General features: G+C 43.2%; 1 protein-coding gene across 1 annotated transcript in view; it reads right to left on the bottom strand.

Moving 5' to 3' along the window:
- The window catches only part of LOC116276313 (protein FAM135B-like), a 77271-nt gene that overhangs the window by 12017 nt on the left and 47288 nt on the right, over positions 1–17966 (bottom strand). Inside the window, exon 3 of the mRNA XM_031669320.1 lies at positions 3442–3581. Coding sequence (XP_031525180.1) covers positions 3442–3581 — 140 coding nt within the window. The remainder of the gene's footprint in view (positions 1–3441; positions 3582–17966) is intronic.

The following is a 17966-nucleotide window of genomic DNA, read 5'->3' as shown; positions in this document are numbered from 1 at the left end:
GCAATGGCCAGGATACCTGAATAATACCCAAACCCAGCCTCCATCATTGGTTTGTCATAAGCATTCTGCCAGGGTAGCTCTTTGAGATCAATGTCCCAAAGGGCAAAGGCCCATGGGAAAAAATGGAGCACTGATTTCTTATTGGAGTTTGGGGAAGTGGACCTTGAGCTTGCAGTCTGTTTAACTGGGAGTTCATGACCACTCTAGGCAACCTAATGGTCTTGTTTCCTAAACTAAAGGTATCAACTTGAGTCCAGGAAGGAATTAGAGGCTACACTCAAAATGAGGACTCTAGGTACAGTTTATTAAAGGGATGATATACAAAGTGTGTGGAAGATTTAGAAAAAGCAACTAACAGCTGGGTGCAGTGGCTCACCCCTGTAATCCCAGCACTTTGGGAGGCTGAGGCGGGTGGATCACAAGGTCAGGAGTTTAAGACCAGCCTGGCCAACACAGTGAAACCCTGTCTCTACTAAAACTACAAAAAAAAAAAAAAAATAGCCAGGCGTGGTGGTGGGCAGCTGTAATCCCAGCTACTCAGGAGGCTGAGACAGGAGAATCACTTGAACCCTGGAGGCAGAGGTTGCAGTGAGCCGAGATCACGCCACTGCACTCCACCTGAGCGACAGTGCGAGACTCTGTCTCAAAAAAAAAAAAAAAAAGCAACTAACAATGGCTCAGTTCCTCAAGACTAGTAACCTCAGGACCTCCTTATCACCCTAGGCATGAAGATTCAAGCAGAGACAGTGGCTATCAGAACTGGAGAGAAAGCTACATGGAGTGTGTCTCCCTGCCTGGAGCTGGGGCCTTTGGAAGAAGGACAGAGCAAGTGGTATGCTGGTAAAGGTTTAACAACTGGCTCTCTGAAGAAAAATAAAAAAACACTGATTTGTAGCATTGGCAGTTTCTCCTGTGTAAATGTTTTCATCACAATTGACTTCGAGCTATGAATGTGAAGTCGCTAAATAAGGAGTTGGAAAGAAGTGTGTACGCGTGGCTATCAAAAGCTGATATAAGCAGACTCCAGCACACCACTGGACACAGCCAACCCTCCAGGACCCTGCAGGGAAGGAGCCTGGGGAATGAGCACTCTGGGCCCATTCTCCTCGTAGTCACCTGCAGAAGCTCTCATAGGCTGAACTCAACGGAAACTAAAACGTAAAGACATGACTGAGCAGTTCTTGCAGCCAGTCTCTGGGGGCACATAGCAGGTGGGAGAGCAGAGAGGGGAAATGGTCAAGTAGTCAAAAGCTAGCCAGCATGGCTAATAGGAGCTTCATTTGTTCTTTTAAATTTTGATTACAGATCAAGTATTGCAGTCACTGTGATGGCATAAGGGAGACAGGGTCAGGTTAACTGAAGGCTGCAGTGAGTGAGGTGTGCCTTGAGGTATTGAAGCAGGCAACTGTGGTCTAGGCACGATACAGGGAGCCAAGGGCCATCAAACAGGGCGCATGGTGGATGCTTATCTCTGTTTGGAAAGAATAGTGTGCAAAGGGCCTAAAAAGAAGAGATTATAAGTTAAATTCATTCATTCAACAACTAAGTCATCCACTCCATGTCAGGTATCCACAAGTGTAGTCCTATGGCTACTGGGGCACTCAGGATACAAAGAGAGATCCAGTCCTGTGGAGCTTGCAGACTGGGAGAGGGATGACAAAATTCTAAAATAAAAATTGTGCCATTGCACCATTCTAACAAAATCGGTGGATTTCTATTGCCCAAGAATAAGCCCTAATTTCCCTATCATGGCCCACAATGCTGGGCCTCCCTGCTCCATCTTCGTCTCCTGCTCTTTTGCCCTCTCTGTCTGTGCAAGTCACCTCAGCCTTAGTGCTTTTCCTGAAACACCCCAACGTCATTCCCACCTCAGGCTCTTTGTCCTTACTGTGCTCTCCTCCAGAACTGACATCTCCCTGAGCTCATGGCATGCCTGAATCTTCCTCCACAGTTGGGTCTCCACAATTCTGCACTGGCTTCTCTGGGAGACTCTCCTGTCTGTCACTTGTCCTCCAGGGAATAATCACCTTGGGTGAAGGTTGTGTTGAAAGTTGTGCTGAGTTCTTGACATTCTCAATATCTGAGTATCTGTCATGAGGCAACAGCCAGACTTGCACAGCAGGACCATCATGAGGTATCTTCCACTTTGGGTACAGTTGTAGCTTCACGGGGCCTCCAGTGAGGGTGCAAACTCCTATACTCTTATCTCCCTCATGAGTGTGTCTCAGAGACTAGGGAGCTGAGTATGTAGCAGTGAGAAGGCTCAGTAATAGAATATGCATGATTGGTTTATTTAATTACATTGTGATATATTGATCTAATATTAGAATATAAGTCCAAAATGCCAGGGATATTTCATGTTCACTATTTTACCTTCAGCACATAGTAGGTGCTTAGTGAGTGCTCAATAAATTTTTGAAAGGATAGATGGGTTAATGAATAAAGAATGAGTGACGCTTTTCAATTTTAGCCACAGAGAGGAACCTGGTCACTACCTAGATAACAAAAGATGTGGACAAAAAGCCAAGAAGCCTGAGAGGAGAAAGATAACAGATGCCCAATAGGAGCTGTTATGCACACTACATGAGGAATGCAAGTAGTGGGGGCTCTAATTAGACCTTCCTAAAACAGGAATACTCTTTCAAATAATTCTCAATATATTCTAGCAGGAAAAAGTCAGCTCAAATGTGGCAACAGGTACACTTCAGTGAGGCTAGGGGAGGCAGATCAAAAGTTTGAGCTTCAGATATTCCTTTGAAATGTGTTAATCTGATGAACAGGAAATTTTCAATCAAGTTCCCAACTAATAAAGCGAGCTCCCCAAAGCCTCTGGGCTTGCAGTGATGCTGTTTCCCCTTCATTCGATGCCCTTCCTCTTTCTTTCTCTGGTGAATTCAGCACGTGCATCTGAAGCCAGCTCTTGTGCAAGCCTTGATGAACACCAGCTTTGTCATCTCCACAGAGATCATTGCTCACATCACCTACCAAGGTGTTTGCTTATATATCTGTTTTCCTGCTAAATTATCAACCCTTTCAAGGTAGAGTTCCTGCTGCCTTCTCCGGTTCTGTCCCTTATCCAAGGGTCCCACATTGAGCCCTGCAAAAAAACAGTTACTCAAAACCACCTGCTGATTGACGCATTGACAGAGGGCCTGAACAGATGCACAAATGGGCAAATGAGGATGGAAGAAGAGGCCCAGTAAATGAGTCAATGGAGACTGTCTGCACTTGAGACTACATGGAACAAGCAAATATATGAATTAAAAAAATGAGTCAAACAGCAAATACATAAATAAGTGCATGAGTGCACTAAAAGCACTAATCTCTGTCAGATTTCAGAGTAAATCCATACCTTCTTCTTTCACCATTTACCTAGCAATGAGAGAGAACAGCCATGAGAGGGAACAGCCACTTGTGGCTGGTGGTAGATTCATGACTTACCCTTTCACCACCTAAGAGCAAATGAACTCGGAAGACCACAGCATCATTTATGGGCACCTCTTCATTCCGGTATAAGATCTGAAAGACCCGGCTGTGCACGGTGCTGTCATGGACACAGGCTGAATGCAGGCTGCTGCTCTCTGCAAAACAAGAATCAGTTGGAACCCATGAACTCCAATACTGTCCTTTACCTGCAGCCCTGTGAGGTGTTTTTCCTGCTCAAGGAGACTAATGGCCCCAAGCGGCCTTCCAATTTCCAAAGCTTAAAATCACAGCTAATGAGACCTCACCATATGAATATTTCTGTTCATTGAGTTGGGCTGGTATCTCAGAAAAACCTTGTTCCATTCCTAACAAGCAATAAGATCTTGGCTAAGTCACTCATGCCGTGGGCAGTGCTCCTGGGCTGCTATGCAGTGCCTGCTCAACTTCTCACCTGTTCACCTGTGCCCTCCTCTGTGAAGCATTCCATAAACCTCCTCTCCCAGAAACAATGAGGAGAAGAACAGGGACTGAAAGACGGAAAACACCCTTCCTTCTACAAGGACTTCCTAGTGCCCATAGAATCTCTCCCTTCTCAAAGGTGCTGCCTGCACATCATGCATGCCACGAGAACACTCTGTCTTGAGTTTTAGGAAAATGTGCTAATCCTACTATATATCAAGTGTTAAAGGAATTGGTTTAGCTCTGTATCCTCCAATGCATTCTAGATATACCATATCCCTAAACAGTACTTCTAAGTTGAGTTATATTTCAAGAAGACAAATCTAGCCAATGCATCCACTGTCCAGGGTTATTTGGGGGAACAAATGGGTGAACTCTTCCAAATTACTTAACACACAAACTACATAGTTGGAGATACATGTAAAAAAATATATATAATATATATTCTAAAATAAATAATACTGTCCAGGGTTATTGTGGGGAAACAAATGGATGAACTCCTCCAAATTACTTAACACACAAACTACGTAGTTGGAGATACATGTAAAAAAAAATATATATATACATATATATATTCTAAAATAAATAACACTGTCCAGGGTTATTGGGGTTATTGTGGGGAAACAAATGGATGAACTCCTCCAAATTACTTAACACAAAAACTATCCACTTGGATATATGTGTGTGTGTGTGTATATATATATATGTGTGTGTATATATATACACACACACACACACACATATACACACAAACATATGTTTATATACATATTCTAAAGTAAATAATACTAATATTTGTATAAGGCAACAATGACCTATTGATTACCTATTTATAACAGGGAACAACTATATGGCATTTTACAAGTTCTAAAGTGCTTTTCAATTGTGGTTACTTCCCTTAATTATCATAACAAACCCATAAGGTAAATTTTACACCAGATGAAGAGACAAAGGCTCAAAGCAGAGGCAGGTGCCTAAATATGTACTTGTTGTGAATGTTTATGTCTCCCCAAGATGCAAATGTTCAAATCTAATCACCAATGTGATTATATGTGGAGGTGCAGCCTTTGGGAGGTAATCACATCATAAGGGTACAGCTCTCACATATGGGATTAATGTCCTTATAAAAAGAGGCCAGAGATCTGTTCCCCTCACCTTTCCCACCATGGAAGGATACAATGAGAGACGCCATCAATCTGCAAACCTGGAAAAGGGCCCTCACCAGAACCTGACCATGCTGGCTTCCTGATCTCAAACTTTCAGCCTCTAGAACTGTGAAAAATACATTTCTGTGGTCAATAAGCACCCAGTTTATGGCATTTTGTTAGCAGACTTTGCTGGAGAATTGCTATATAATGAAGCATTGTGTAGATTCATCCTCACATCTACTTCTTTAATAAGAGAGAAAATGAAGTCTCCAGTGAATGAATAAAATGCATCTATTTCCCAGCAAAGGGTGGGGACTCTATAAAACAGTACTGAAAGAATTAAATAGTTTGACTGAAATGGGAGCCAAGAAAAAAATAAAAAACAGCCCAACTAGCAAAGAAAAATCCTAAGTATCTTGTACACTGTCTCTGGATGGGTCAAACTGTTTTTTGGAAACAGGGACACAGGACCACAGTCACCTCCCAATGCACAGTCACATCTAAGCCAGTACCTACCTTGTAGCTTCAGAGCAAGGAATACAAAACATGTAAAATGCCAGGTTATTTCCAAGGCTGCTCAGATGTGCCTGCTCTAAGTTGCACTTTGTCATGAAGGCAATAAAATTACTGACCTAATGCAGTTCTATTTAGACCTGCTGTATTCAAATTGATGGGCCTATTAAATAAAAATGATTCATGTGTGCAGATGCCTCTCTGTTTTTATTTGCTACACTAGCTCTTTCTATATCACTGTCAAGGCCCCGCTGATCTATAAGCCAGAATGACAACGTGGCAGCGGATGGATGGGGTAAATACCCTGAAGGTCAGAGCAGCCCTGAGCTGTCTGCTACCAGGAGGGACAGCCAGCAAAACAGTTCAATCACTTGCTGTCTTGGGCAAGTGACATCACCTCTTGGAACAGCAGCTTTCCATGTGAGAAATGGACACAGCCACGCTGACCTTATGGGATCACTGTGGACACAGAGGATAAAATAGATCAAGCTCCTAAGACCAGGCACGCGCTGGGCATACAATATACAGTATGATGACTTTTTAATTGTGTTTGCAGAGAAAGTTCTGAGTACTTTCTGTTGAATAAATTGTCATTGGCCACATTTTTTATGGGAGATTAAGAGCCTCTGAATTTGAGCAGATTGGCAAACAGACCACAGGGCTTAACGGGTATTTACTGAAAATCACCAAATCCCGAGGTGCCCCATTAAGCCTGGGATAAGGCAGTTTTCATACCTTAGGAGACTATCTGGGTCAACTCCTCACCACTATTAAATAGGGCATCACATAGAACAGGTGTCTTTTTAACAAGGGAAGGCTCACCAATCACAAGATAACTTCCCTGGGATGGAGATCACTGGGACAACACTCCCTGCTTCATTCCCATTGGGATTCTTCCTTCTTCACCAACAATCCACATCTGGATACCCGGCCCACTATCCTCTCTCCTCCTTCCTGGTGAAATCAGCACCCAGAGACAACCAAAGTACATACTCCCTCTACCCTTAAAGACTAACTCATACTTTGGGAAGGCAGCCTTTCCTAGCTATGTGTTAAATAGCCACTTTTCATTCTAGAGTATTTTTTATGTATTTTTAGGCAACAAGATTTCTATTCAAGTGGGCCAATGAGAAGGTGTAGACTAGAGTCTTCCTACATATCTGCCTTCTTCTTTTGTGTGTGTCAGCCTTGGTACCATGCATAAAAAGAGTTGAGACTTTAAGGGGAAAAAAAGAGATGAAAAGAAAATGGGTGGAAGAAGGAAAGGGAGTGTGAAGGAAAAACAGGAGGGGAGCAGAGAAAAGAGAATACAGTAGAGGAGGTAAGAGGAGCTCTTCAGGTCTCAGCTGCACAAAGAATACATTCCAAACATCTTAACACAGAATTTCAGGCCAGAGGGCAAGAGAAAAAAAAAGACTTTTAGGTGCTGTAGTTTCTTCTTCTCCCCCCACAAAATGAATGATATTAATATTTTATATATCTATACACCTCTAAATGTTTAAACTTTAAATGATGACATTCCCTCAGCTGAGAGCTCCCAGCAGTCCTAGAGGGATGTGTCAGTGTGGAGTATAAAATACAGGCATTATTCTTCGGACAGGGACTCTATGCCCAATGCTCAAACCAACAGCACCTGTAGGGACCATTTACTTGTGGACTAAACCTCAATCTCATTCCAAGAACATAGCCATGGCTCTGCCTGCATGTAGGAGATTCCCAAAGAATCATTTCTGTGCCCAAACCCCAGAAAACAACCCCTTCAATACCCCAGGCCTGAAGCCAGCTTTAAACTCAGGATATACTCAGTTAAATTCCTTTAAACTCAGGATATACTCATAGAGAATCTTCCAACATATTAGAGCCAACAGAAGTGGAAAAGCCCCATTAGACTATGGGTTCCTCAAAGTCACAATGTTAGCTTTCATATGGTTTAGAAAATGCTCCTTTAGTAAGGGAAATATAAGTTCTAGACTTGTCCCCACTTTCCGGCTGTGTGGCCTTGGGCAGGACTATGGAATCTGAGCTCCACGATAGGATCTTGCCTTACTTAATTTCCATAATGAATGTGAGGCTTAGGTAAAATGGTGAGTAGAGAAGGATGTTTTTAACTGAAAAATTATCAAAATCCAAACAGATTTTCTCAAAGACTAAAGATGACAACGATTAAGACTCTTTAGGTAGGGTGAATTTTCAGACCCTTTCTAGGAACAGGAAGAACAGAAAATCACCCTGAAGCCAAACTTTATTTTTTTTCTCCAACGATTGTAAGGAATAGGCAGAAGAGAAAGCCACTTTGAAAAAGATATGCATTGTTGTTCCAGAGAAAGACCAGAATAATTTCCTGTAGTCGAGTATGTGCTGTCTAGCTCATAGGGTCATCAAGCCTTCAATGCCAGGGTAGGGAGGTCCAATACATGACCTCTTGAGACTCCCCCAAGGTTGCTACTTTCCTGGAGAGCCCATCACTGGAGGGCAAGTAGACAAGTATGGATAAGAAACCAGGAACTCCTGGGAGACAGGTAACCATGGTCTTGATGACTTTTCTTGAGGTTGAAAATCAGGGATACTGTTGGACTGGGACAGATGCTTCTCAACCAAGGTGATACTAGTGTCAATCACACAAGCACAACCTGTTCCCAGAAATGAGGCTATCTTAAGAAAAGCTAGGGCCCAGGATGATGACTCCAGATGTTCAGAAATGCTCAGGGCTTCATGGGTAGAAGGTTGGTTTGGCTACATCGTGAGCCGGAAAGATGAGGACCCCCCTAACCTGAAACAAAGATTGTGTTGTCAAAAGCAATATTTTAGTTCACTGTGTGTTTCAATAAGACAATAGCACAGACTACATAATTCACAGTGCACAAAATTTGATTGGCTCACAGTTCTGGAGGCTGGGAAGTCCAATATCAAGGTGCTTGCATCTGGCAAAGGCCTTATTTCTGCATCATCCCATTGCAAAAGGCAGAAAGGCCAAGAGACAAAAGTGAGCTGAACTTGCCCTTTTATAAAGGCAGTAATCCCACCCAGTAGGGTAAAGCCTTCATGGCCCAAACACCTCTTAACGGTTCTCACCTCAAAACTGTTACAATGGCAACTAAAGTTTCAACACACATTTTGGAGGGGACAAACGTTTAAATCATAGCAGTCTCTAATGAGTTATAACCTGGGAGCTCAGGGTGAAGACCCTAGTGGCCTGTGCAGATAACTGGAGCAGCAAAGCATTCACCAATGAAGACCCTCAAGCTTCCTCCGAAATCTAAATACCTATGCTTCAATAGATACCCTGTGTGCCAATGAGATGCCCCAGCAGCAAGGGACTGATGAGATTCATTTCTATCCTAAACTAGCATTCAGAAAAGGACCACACTTCATTGAGTCAGCCCAGGGCTTCTTGGATGATGTGACATGGGAAAAGGAAGTGGCATTTCTGCTAACAGGGCATTGAGATATACAAGCACTTACCTGAAATATCTGAAGAGATGCAATTCTGCTCGTACCTTCAATTTTTGAAGCATATCAAATTGGTGACACATCAATAAAGAGCTGTATTTTGGTTGTCATTTTTATTTCTATCTCAAAGAACATAAAACATTTTTCTTGTTTTCTACTTAAAGTACCCTGCGGCACATGGAGTATTGAATATTTTGCTTTCATGCACATGGACATAAGTTTATGCCTCACCTATAATTTTGGATTATTATGTTTGTATGTTTTTGCTATAAAACGTGTTAATTCATTCATTGAATATTTACTAATCACCTGCTATGCACTAGGTCTTGGACAAAACATTGTGATTCAGCATTGAACACTCACAGGGTTCCTTTTGGGACATCTATGTTTTACACTTGTGTCTGTGGAATAGGGAATGAATATTCCCATTGTTGTCTGACTCCACAGACATCTCCTTGTGTAAATGAATGTTTCATCTTTCCACACATGTTGCATTAGTCGGAACGCCTTATAAGGGCTAATTTAAAATTCTGACTGAGGTGGCAAATTATGTAAAACAAACTGAGTTTGATCAAAGATGTTATTTGTAAATTATATGATTGGAAAAGTCACTTTTCTATAATATATAATAAATACAAAATGGTTTTGTTAATTGCAAATTGCTCAATTAAAGCTAGCCTGAGATTTACTGGTCTAAATTCTGGATACTTTATGTTCCTTCCATCACTAAGTATAGCCTTGGGTATATGAGTTTTCATTTTATTCATGAGGAAACTCATGATCATAGAGATTGTAACATCCTCAATGTCAAATATAGTAGATGGTACAATGGTGACTCCAAATGTTTTTTTTTTTTTATTTCACTTCTTAATTTGTTTATTCATTCATTCATTATTTAACTCAACAACCACACAGGCAATATGTTAGACATAATTCTGTCACTGGTAAAGATAAAACAATGACAAGGAATATTATTCAATATTTAGTACAGTATTTCCCAACTTTTTTTCTCTCCTCACTTCAAATGCACCATCCATCAATTTCTGTCTAATTGTTTAAAAAATCTGAGAATGACAGAACAAAGGCTTTGCATATCACTAACACTCAAATATTTAGCAGATCAATCCATCAATCAATTTATTAATAAATGCAAAAATGGAGGGATATGACTTTTGGAAGTTACCCAATGTTTGTTATAGTTCTAGTTTGTGATAGTTCTAATATCCAGAATTTCTGACTCCTAGCCTACTCTACAAGAAAACCCAACTTACAAAGCCGACACCATGCTCTGGCAGAAAGTCCTGTTTGTAGGAGGGCAACTAAACTAAAGAGCCCATTAAAAAGCACCATTTAACCTACTGAAAATGAGAAAGGCTGCTGCTGCAATTCAACAGGAAGCATTCTCTCATCAACACTGACTGGGCTTAATTACTTAATTACAAACCATCATGACTTACTATTAGAATAAGCCCACTAAGCCAGCACTTGATAACACTTTATTATCTAATAACATGTATTGCTCTATAATCTCAAAAGTAAAAGGCCAGTGTGTTGCCTCCAGTACACTCTAGTTGCTCACTACAGAAACCCATTGGATTTCCTTGGATTGGTCATAACTGCTGAGTGGTCTCAGGTATTTCAGTCTGGATTTCAATAACAGAGTCCAGGGTATGGCCTTGTACCTCATGCTTGTGTAAGCACATAGATGTGAATCAAAAGACATGGATTTACTCTCAGCTCTGCCATTCATACACAGTATACCTATGAACAAAGAACTTGCCCAGTGTAAGCCTCAGTTTCCTCATCTGTGAACTGGGGATGGAAGAGCAGTACTATTTCAGGGTTGTGAGGGTTTTACGAGATGACCTATGAAAGTACCTGGTACAAGATGGAACATATAATAGGGACTCAGACAAATGGAGGGAATAAACATGCTGCTGGATCAATAGGAGTGTGGAGCTGACATGGCTTTTACAAATACTGCAGCATAGAACTTTACCAGCTATTAGTATAAGTCTCAGTGGAAGTGAGGAGTGGAAAATAATCTGTTTGTTTGTTTGTTTGTTTTCAGATGGAGTCTCGCTCTGTAGCCCAGGCTGGAGTGCAGTGGCGTGATCTTGGCTCACTACAGTCTCTGCCTCCAGGGTTCAAGTGATTCTCCTGCCTCAGCCTCCTGAGTAGCTGGGATTATAGGTACATGCCACCATGCCCGGCTAATTTTTGTAGTTTTAGTCGAGACGGTGCTTCAACATGTTGGTCAGGCTGGTCTCAAACTCCTGACCTCATGATCCACCCGCCTCGGCCTCCCAAAGTGTTGGGATTGCAGGTGTGAGCCACCACCTCCAACCAAAGGGAATCTTTAATTACCTTTTGACACTATGAAGAAAGCAGGCTTGGCCCAGGGCAGTGGGTACTGCCTGAATGGAGCATAGAGCATGGAGCATCTCCCAGCTAGTAAGCAAGGAGATGCTGGGTGAGACTTCGACTCCACCGGCCTTAGTTTTTTTACAGGCAAAAATGACAATAACAATCCGACTACACTGGGGAGCCAGATGATGCCTCACGCCCATCTCACCTGCTCTTCCAGCTCTTGTAGATCTTCAGCTTCTCTCTCATTTGCTCCTGCCCTTCTGGATTCCTAGGCTCCTCCTGCACCTGCCACCTCTCTGTGTTGTAGAACCCCAGGTCATGGTCCCAATTATTTCCTCCATTATTAGCTGTGCTCCTTCCCTAGCATCATTTCCAAGGCTTTCTATGCCACCTACAAGCTAAGCACTCTCCAATGTACAATGCCAGCCCCATCTCTTTCCCAAGTGGGCCTGATCCTTCACCACTTGACGTGATTTCTTTGATGTCAAATAAAGATCAGAACCCTCGTGTGTCCAATACAAAACCTTTGATTATATTTCCCAAATATGTTCCTCCTCCTGTCTTACCCATACTAATGAAATACTTCCTGGTCATTTAATTCCTCTTTTCCACTCGCCTCCTCTATCCAATCATCAGCACATCCTGTGGATTCACACCCAAAACATGGTTCTGACAAATCAAATCCTTTCTACCTCTTTTAAAAAATTTTCTCTCAATATTGCATACTGAAAACCTTACTTTTTGCTTCTACTCTTACCACCTATTTGTCTACTAATATAAAATATAAACTAGATGTTGGCCAGACACGATAGCTCATTCTTACAATCCCAGCACTTCAGGAGGCCAAGGTGGGAGGATCACTTGAGGCCAGGAGTTCAAGACCAGCCTGGATAACACAGTGAGACCCTGTCTCTACAAATTTTTTTTCTGAATATATAAAATTAGCTGGGCATGGTGGTGTGTGCCTGTAATCCTAACTACTCAGAAAGCTGAAAGTGGAAGATCTCTTGAGCCCAGGAATTCGAGGCTGCAGTGAGCCATGATCTTGCCACCGCGCTCTGGCCTAGGTGATAGAGTGAGAGTTGGTCTCTAAAAAAAATAAATAAACAAAATATAAACCAGGTGCCTTTATCCCCTCCTTGCACTTAGATTGAAACCTAAAGTCTTTACTGTGGTTAATTGGCCCTAAATGATAAGTGTAGGAGCTGCAGCCATAGTGAGGACCGAACACAGAGCTGATTCTTTGTGCTGTCTCCAGGCCCAGCAAATATTTATAGAATGCATGACTGACCGAAGCTCCAAGTGGCCTGATCACAGACAACTTGGCAGTGGTGTGTAGTAACATTTGTGGAGGTGAACTGAATCTCGGATGGAGCGGCTAGCTCACTGAGGCTGTCTCTATTTCCCGCTATGTCCTCATGATGACCCAGAGTCCACATCGATCCAGGTTCCCTTGCGAAAGGCTGGCACAAAGGATGCCCAGAATGCGTAACATGGGGCTTTCTGAGAAGGGTACAGCCAAGGCCCCACCGTCAAATCCTGAAACCCATCCTGTTAATAAGTCATTCAGGAGACTCAACAAATCGGAGGCAAAGAGCCTTGTTGATGTGATTCAGGCTTTCTTGAACCATCTGCCTCCCCATATGCTTCCCAAGGAGAACTAAGTATAGCTGCAATTGCAGCTAATCAAATATTTGTCAGAGCTGTAGTGTCCCCACCCAATCATGGTCTCCAGGATGTGCCAAGGAGCACAGAGCTGTTTGCTAATCCACGGTGACTTTGGCCTTAGTTGGAGGTCACAGAATATAGCGGGGAGTTGTGACTACAAAAAATAGCAGGGAGCCCCAGAGTCACTGCTGATTAGGGGAGGACAGGTGGTTGCTCTGCCTTTGTCTTCCACAGAGATGGCAGATCCCTCCAGCAGGGCCTGCCCACTCCAGGGGCTAAGCTAAGCCCAGCCAGTCCAGAAAGAGATCACAGCCTCAGTCCCTCCAACTCCCTCCAAGGTCTGAGGCCCCCATCAACCCAAACATTGAATGAGTTGTCCCCGTCACAGCACATTCTCACCTGGACTATCTCCTCTTTCCTCTCTTGGTCCCCTCCCTTCTGTCTATTAGGGCACACACCCACACACCAGGGTTGCACTTGCAGTCTGGAGTAGGGCAGGATATTCAAAACTGGTGACCCAGATAGCACCCAGTCAGAATGCCTGCTAGGCAGGGCGATGAGCAGGGCCTGCAGGTCATCGGCTGCCCTGGTGTAAATCCTTTAGCTATGGATGATAGAGAAGGTGAGGGTCTGCAATGGAGGCCAGAGTAACTGGCCATTGTAGTCCAGGAAGGAGGACTTGAAAAGCTTAGGGAAGTGCCTGTTATAATAACTGTTCATACCAGATGCACTGGCTGAATATTGCTCCTGGTTAAAATGAGCAAGGTATCCCCGTGTCATGCACAGGTCAGTCCTGCTGAGACCTGTCTCTGCAGCTCGAGTTTTGTCTTCTCAGTTTCACAGCTTTTCACCTCATTCATTCTCCTTCTAGACTCCAGTGGCAGCTCAGAGTGACCTGAGTTCTTGTCCTCCAGGACAGCAGAGGCTCTTGCAGCTGACATTTTTTCTTCTGTCATTCAACTTCTCTCTCTGCTGCTTATACATTGTGCCAATACTGCAGATACACAGTCTGTCTGTGCATGGACTTGGAAATTCTTTCAGGGAGAGCTCCCCTCTCTCCAGCTCAAACCTCCTTAGTCCTTGATACCCATGCACTCTTCCAGTTGCCTGCATACCTCAGAGTCCCAGCCCAATGGGTGACCTGGTTTCTGATGGGTCACCTTGACTCAGACTTGGCCCTGGCTGGGTCAAGTAATTAACTTTCAACTCCACACAACAAATGCAGAACAGAAGGGTTTTAACCACACTTTTCAACCAAGTTCTGGAATATTTCTTGATCTGTACTTCTGCATGTAAGCCCCTTAACTCCAGTCAAAAACTGGGCCAGTCTCAGGCATAGTCAGAGTATATGGTAACCACACACTTATTGGTGCTGACACTTCAGGGAGTAGGGCCTTGAGAAATGATGCAAGATCCAGCCCATTTCATACTGTCACCCTTTCAGCAAGCTTTCTCCGCCTGTTCAGATTACTGTGAATATTCTCACCTCTGGATCACACCCATTTACTGCTCAACAACATTCGGCAGGCAAAATATGCTGTCCGTCTCTTCCATGCATCCCTCCAATACACGTACTCCATTGATCAGAAATACTGAGAATTCCAGGGACCTTGCTGGATCAGTAAACACAAGATGCTCCTTGCTTTTGAAGAATCCCCAATATTATTCTCTTCTCTTGAATAAATGTTATGATTTCCTCATTAGTGTCACCTGTTGAATCTTGCCCTTTGACCCCTCAGCAGGTATATGCCCCTTGCGCTCAGCCCCCAGCAATGTACAGAGGGCTGGCCGATAGTGCCCCTGGTGTCTAAACAAACGTTCATGGTTGCCTCTGCACCAAGGTGTTGATGTGAAAATAAATAAGCGTAAGAGAACAGGTCATCTGGTAGTTGAATCTAAGCTGCAAAAGTTGCTGCTGAGAATGTAGATCTAGGTGTTCACTGACACTATAGCCAACTGGCTAAGCCTTGGCTGATACCCAGCCAGGTGATACTGCAACTTTCAGAAGGCTCTTTTGACCCCTCGTGTCTGAGAAAATTCTATACCCACCATCTGAAAGTCACAGTGTCATCTGCATGGGTGTCAGCCAAGGTTTAGCCAGTTGGCTCTCGTATCAATGAATACCTAGGCCTACATCCTCAAAAGCAATATGTGTTTGCTCAATGAAACAGATGGGGCAAAATGACTTGAGGGATGTGACAGTGCTGCTTTAGACGACTGTGGTACTGCGGGAGAACTGAGAGGCTCATAATGTTTCCTATTACAAGAACATGATTTTTTTTTTTTTTTTTTGAGACAGAGTCTCGCTGTCACCCAGGCTGGAGTGCAGTTTCACCATCTTGGCTCACTGCAAATTCCACCTCCCAGTTCAAGCGATTATCCTACCTCAGCCTCTCAAGCAGCTGGGACTATAGGTGCCCGCCAGCACACCCAACTAAATTTTTGAATTTTTAGTAGAGATGGGGTTTTGCCATGTTGACCAGTCTAGAGAACATGATTTTTTCTTACAAAAAACAACTTCATTTTCTCTAAAATGGAGCTATCATATCTAATCATAGGATTGTCATGAGTATCAAATGAGATAATACAAATCAATGCCTATGACTCACTATACATGAGCAATATTGTTCAGTGTTTTAATTACTTCCTTGACTTTTGGGGAGAAGGAGGGTGGGTACTGGCTCATGGTGACTTCCACCACGCCAAATCTAAGCTTCTTTCTGATTAGACCTGGTTAATTATTGACAATTCTCAGAAGTCCTATCACACTGCTTGTCCAAATGACCAATCCGTAAATATTTTTTGAATGTTCTGTTTCCTCTGACATTCTTTCTTCGACTTTTTTCTTCTCATTCACAAAGACTCTGTGTATTTTTCCTTTCCTCAGAAGTTCTTCCCTCAGTGCCACAGGCAGAGTAATTACTCCCTTGTCTGTTTCCACAGCATTTTGCACCAGCTCTTGTAGAATACTTGTTCTTCGGAGCAGCAGTTCTGTGTGTCTTTCTGTAACCAGACTGTAGGCTTCTCCAAGACTGAAGAGTACACAACTCACCAATGAGTTCTAGGATTCTAGTAAGGCACTTAACATAAGAGGCACATAATTAGTCTTTTTTAATGAATTGATAGCATCATCCTCACCTCAAAAGTCTGCCTGTTTCTCAGTGACCTCTTAAATGCTACTTCTTCTATGAAGATCTTCCCAGCTAGAAGGCAGAATTTAGTGTATTTATAAGCAGCACAGGCTCTGACTCAGACTGATCTTTATTTAAGTTCAGGCTTTCCATGCACTTGCAAATCATTTATTCTTTCGAGAATAATTACCTTCATATATAAAGTAATCATGAAAGATTAGATAAGACAAAGATGCCCATCATTATTATTAAAAACACATATCTTCCCCATGTTTATTCATCTAGCTTTATACCTTTCCTGTGTCTCACAGAGTCCACCTCCAATTTTACCCATCTTAGAGTCACGTTATTGCCACCCACCTACTCCCTCTCATCCGCTATTGTTCTGTAAGCTACTTAAGGGCATAGACATTAGGAAATCATTTGAGTCTCTTCCCTGTGACCTGGATCAGACCTGGATCAGATGCTCAAAAAGTTGTCAAATGAGCACTTAAGTGTTAGTCTGGGTAACTTGCTTACCCCCAAAAGAAGGCTGAGTACTCACTCCTATATCTGAAAACTCATGCAACCAATATGGGGACTGGGAGCTAAAAGAAAGTCATATAGTTTTATAAACCCATTTCACAAATAGGAACTGGGGCCTCAGAGAGATGGAGAATCCAACCAAGGACCAGCAGTGGAATCCTGAATCTACCCACCACACCCACGGCCCTCCCTGCTACCCCCAACTGCCCTGATGCTTACCAGGGCACCACAAAACTATTTCCGAGGCTCTCTTGACTCCTTATGTGCAAGAACATTCTATATCCACTATCTGAAAGTTGTAGTATCACCTGATTGGGTGTCAGCCAAGGCTTAAGCCCGTTGGCTTTAGTATGAATGAACACCTAGGCCTACATCCTCAGAAGCACTTTCTGCAGCTTTAGATTCAACTACCAGATGGCCTGTTCTCCTGGGCTCATTTACCTTCCCATCAACATTATGGTGCAGAGGCAACCACCAAGTTTGCTGTTTAGGCTCCAGGGCCACAATCAGCTGGCCCTTTGTATGCTGGGGGCTGAGCCCAGGGAGCCCTTGACCAAACATTCATTCCTCTGCCTTCCTCAGGATCTCTTGTTATTGTGCAGCTGTTTATTTGCAGGTCTGTATGAGTTCCTTAGAGTTCAGTAGTGCTGTGGTTCATCCCAGCGGCCACAGGACTTGGCACAGGGCTTGGAAAAAGCAAACTTTTAATGACTGTGTTACCCAAAAAAGAATGGGGTTCATTTGCCTGGCAAGTAACAGACGAATCTCCTCAAGAGTGCAGGTTTTGATCAATAGGAGTTACATCATTTGTCACAAGGGAGGAGAGCACTAGGAGTATTCTCCAAGCAGTATCTCACCAAGGGAAAGTGACAGGAGGGTTTTATGGGGTGGTAGAAAGGGGAGAAGGTGCATCATCGCATGCAGAGGTGGGGGCTCAGAGGTGCAGACGCAGTGATTCATCATGCCAGCACAAAGGCACAGAGGTTGCATGTTATGGTAACGAGGCTACAGCTCCTCCCAGGGTGGAAGCTTTAGCATGGTAACCAGGAAAGGTCACTCAAGTTTATCTATAAGTTGCCAGGGCTGTCGGGAGCTGCTTCCACCCAACTAGGTGATTACATTCCACACAGGATTTTAGGGGGAAAAAAACAGGTAGGAGGCTGTAAAATAGGCGGATTGCTCAAGCTGATTAAATTCCTATAGTCCCTGGAGATCCTCCATGTCTGCTTGCAACTAGAGTGTTTCAACTATTTTTCCTATTTTACATATCCAACAT

Source organism: Papio anubis, chromosome 8, assembly GCF_008728515.1.
Source record: "Papio anubis isolate 15944 chromosome 8, Panubis1.0, whole genome shotgun sequence".
In the NCBI taxonomy this organism is placed as follows: Eukaryota; Metazoa; Chordata; class Mammalia; order Primates; family Cercopithecidae; genus Papio; species Papio anubis.
Note: the sequence above shows the minus strand (reverse complement) of the source record. Positions and strands in the feature narration are given on the sequence as shown.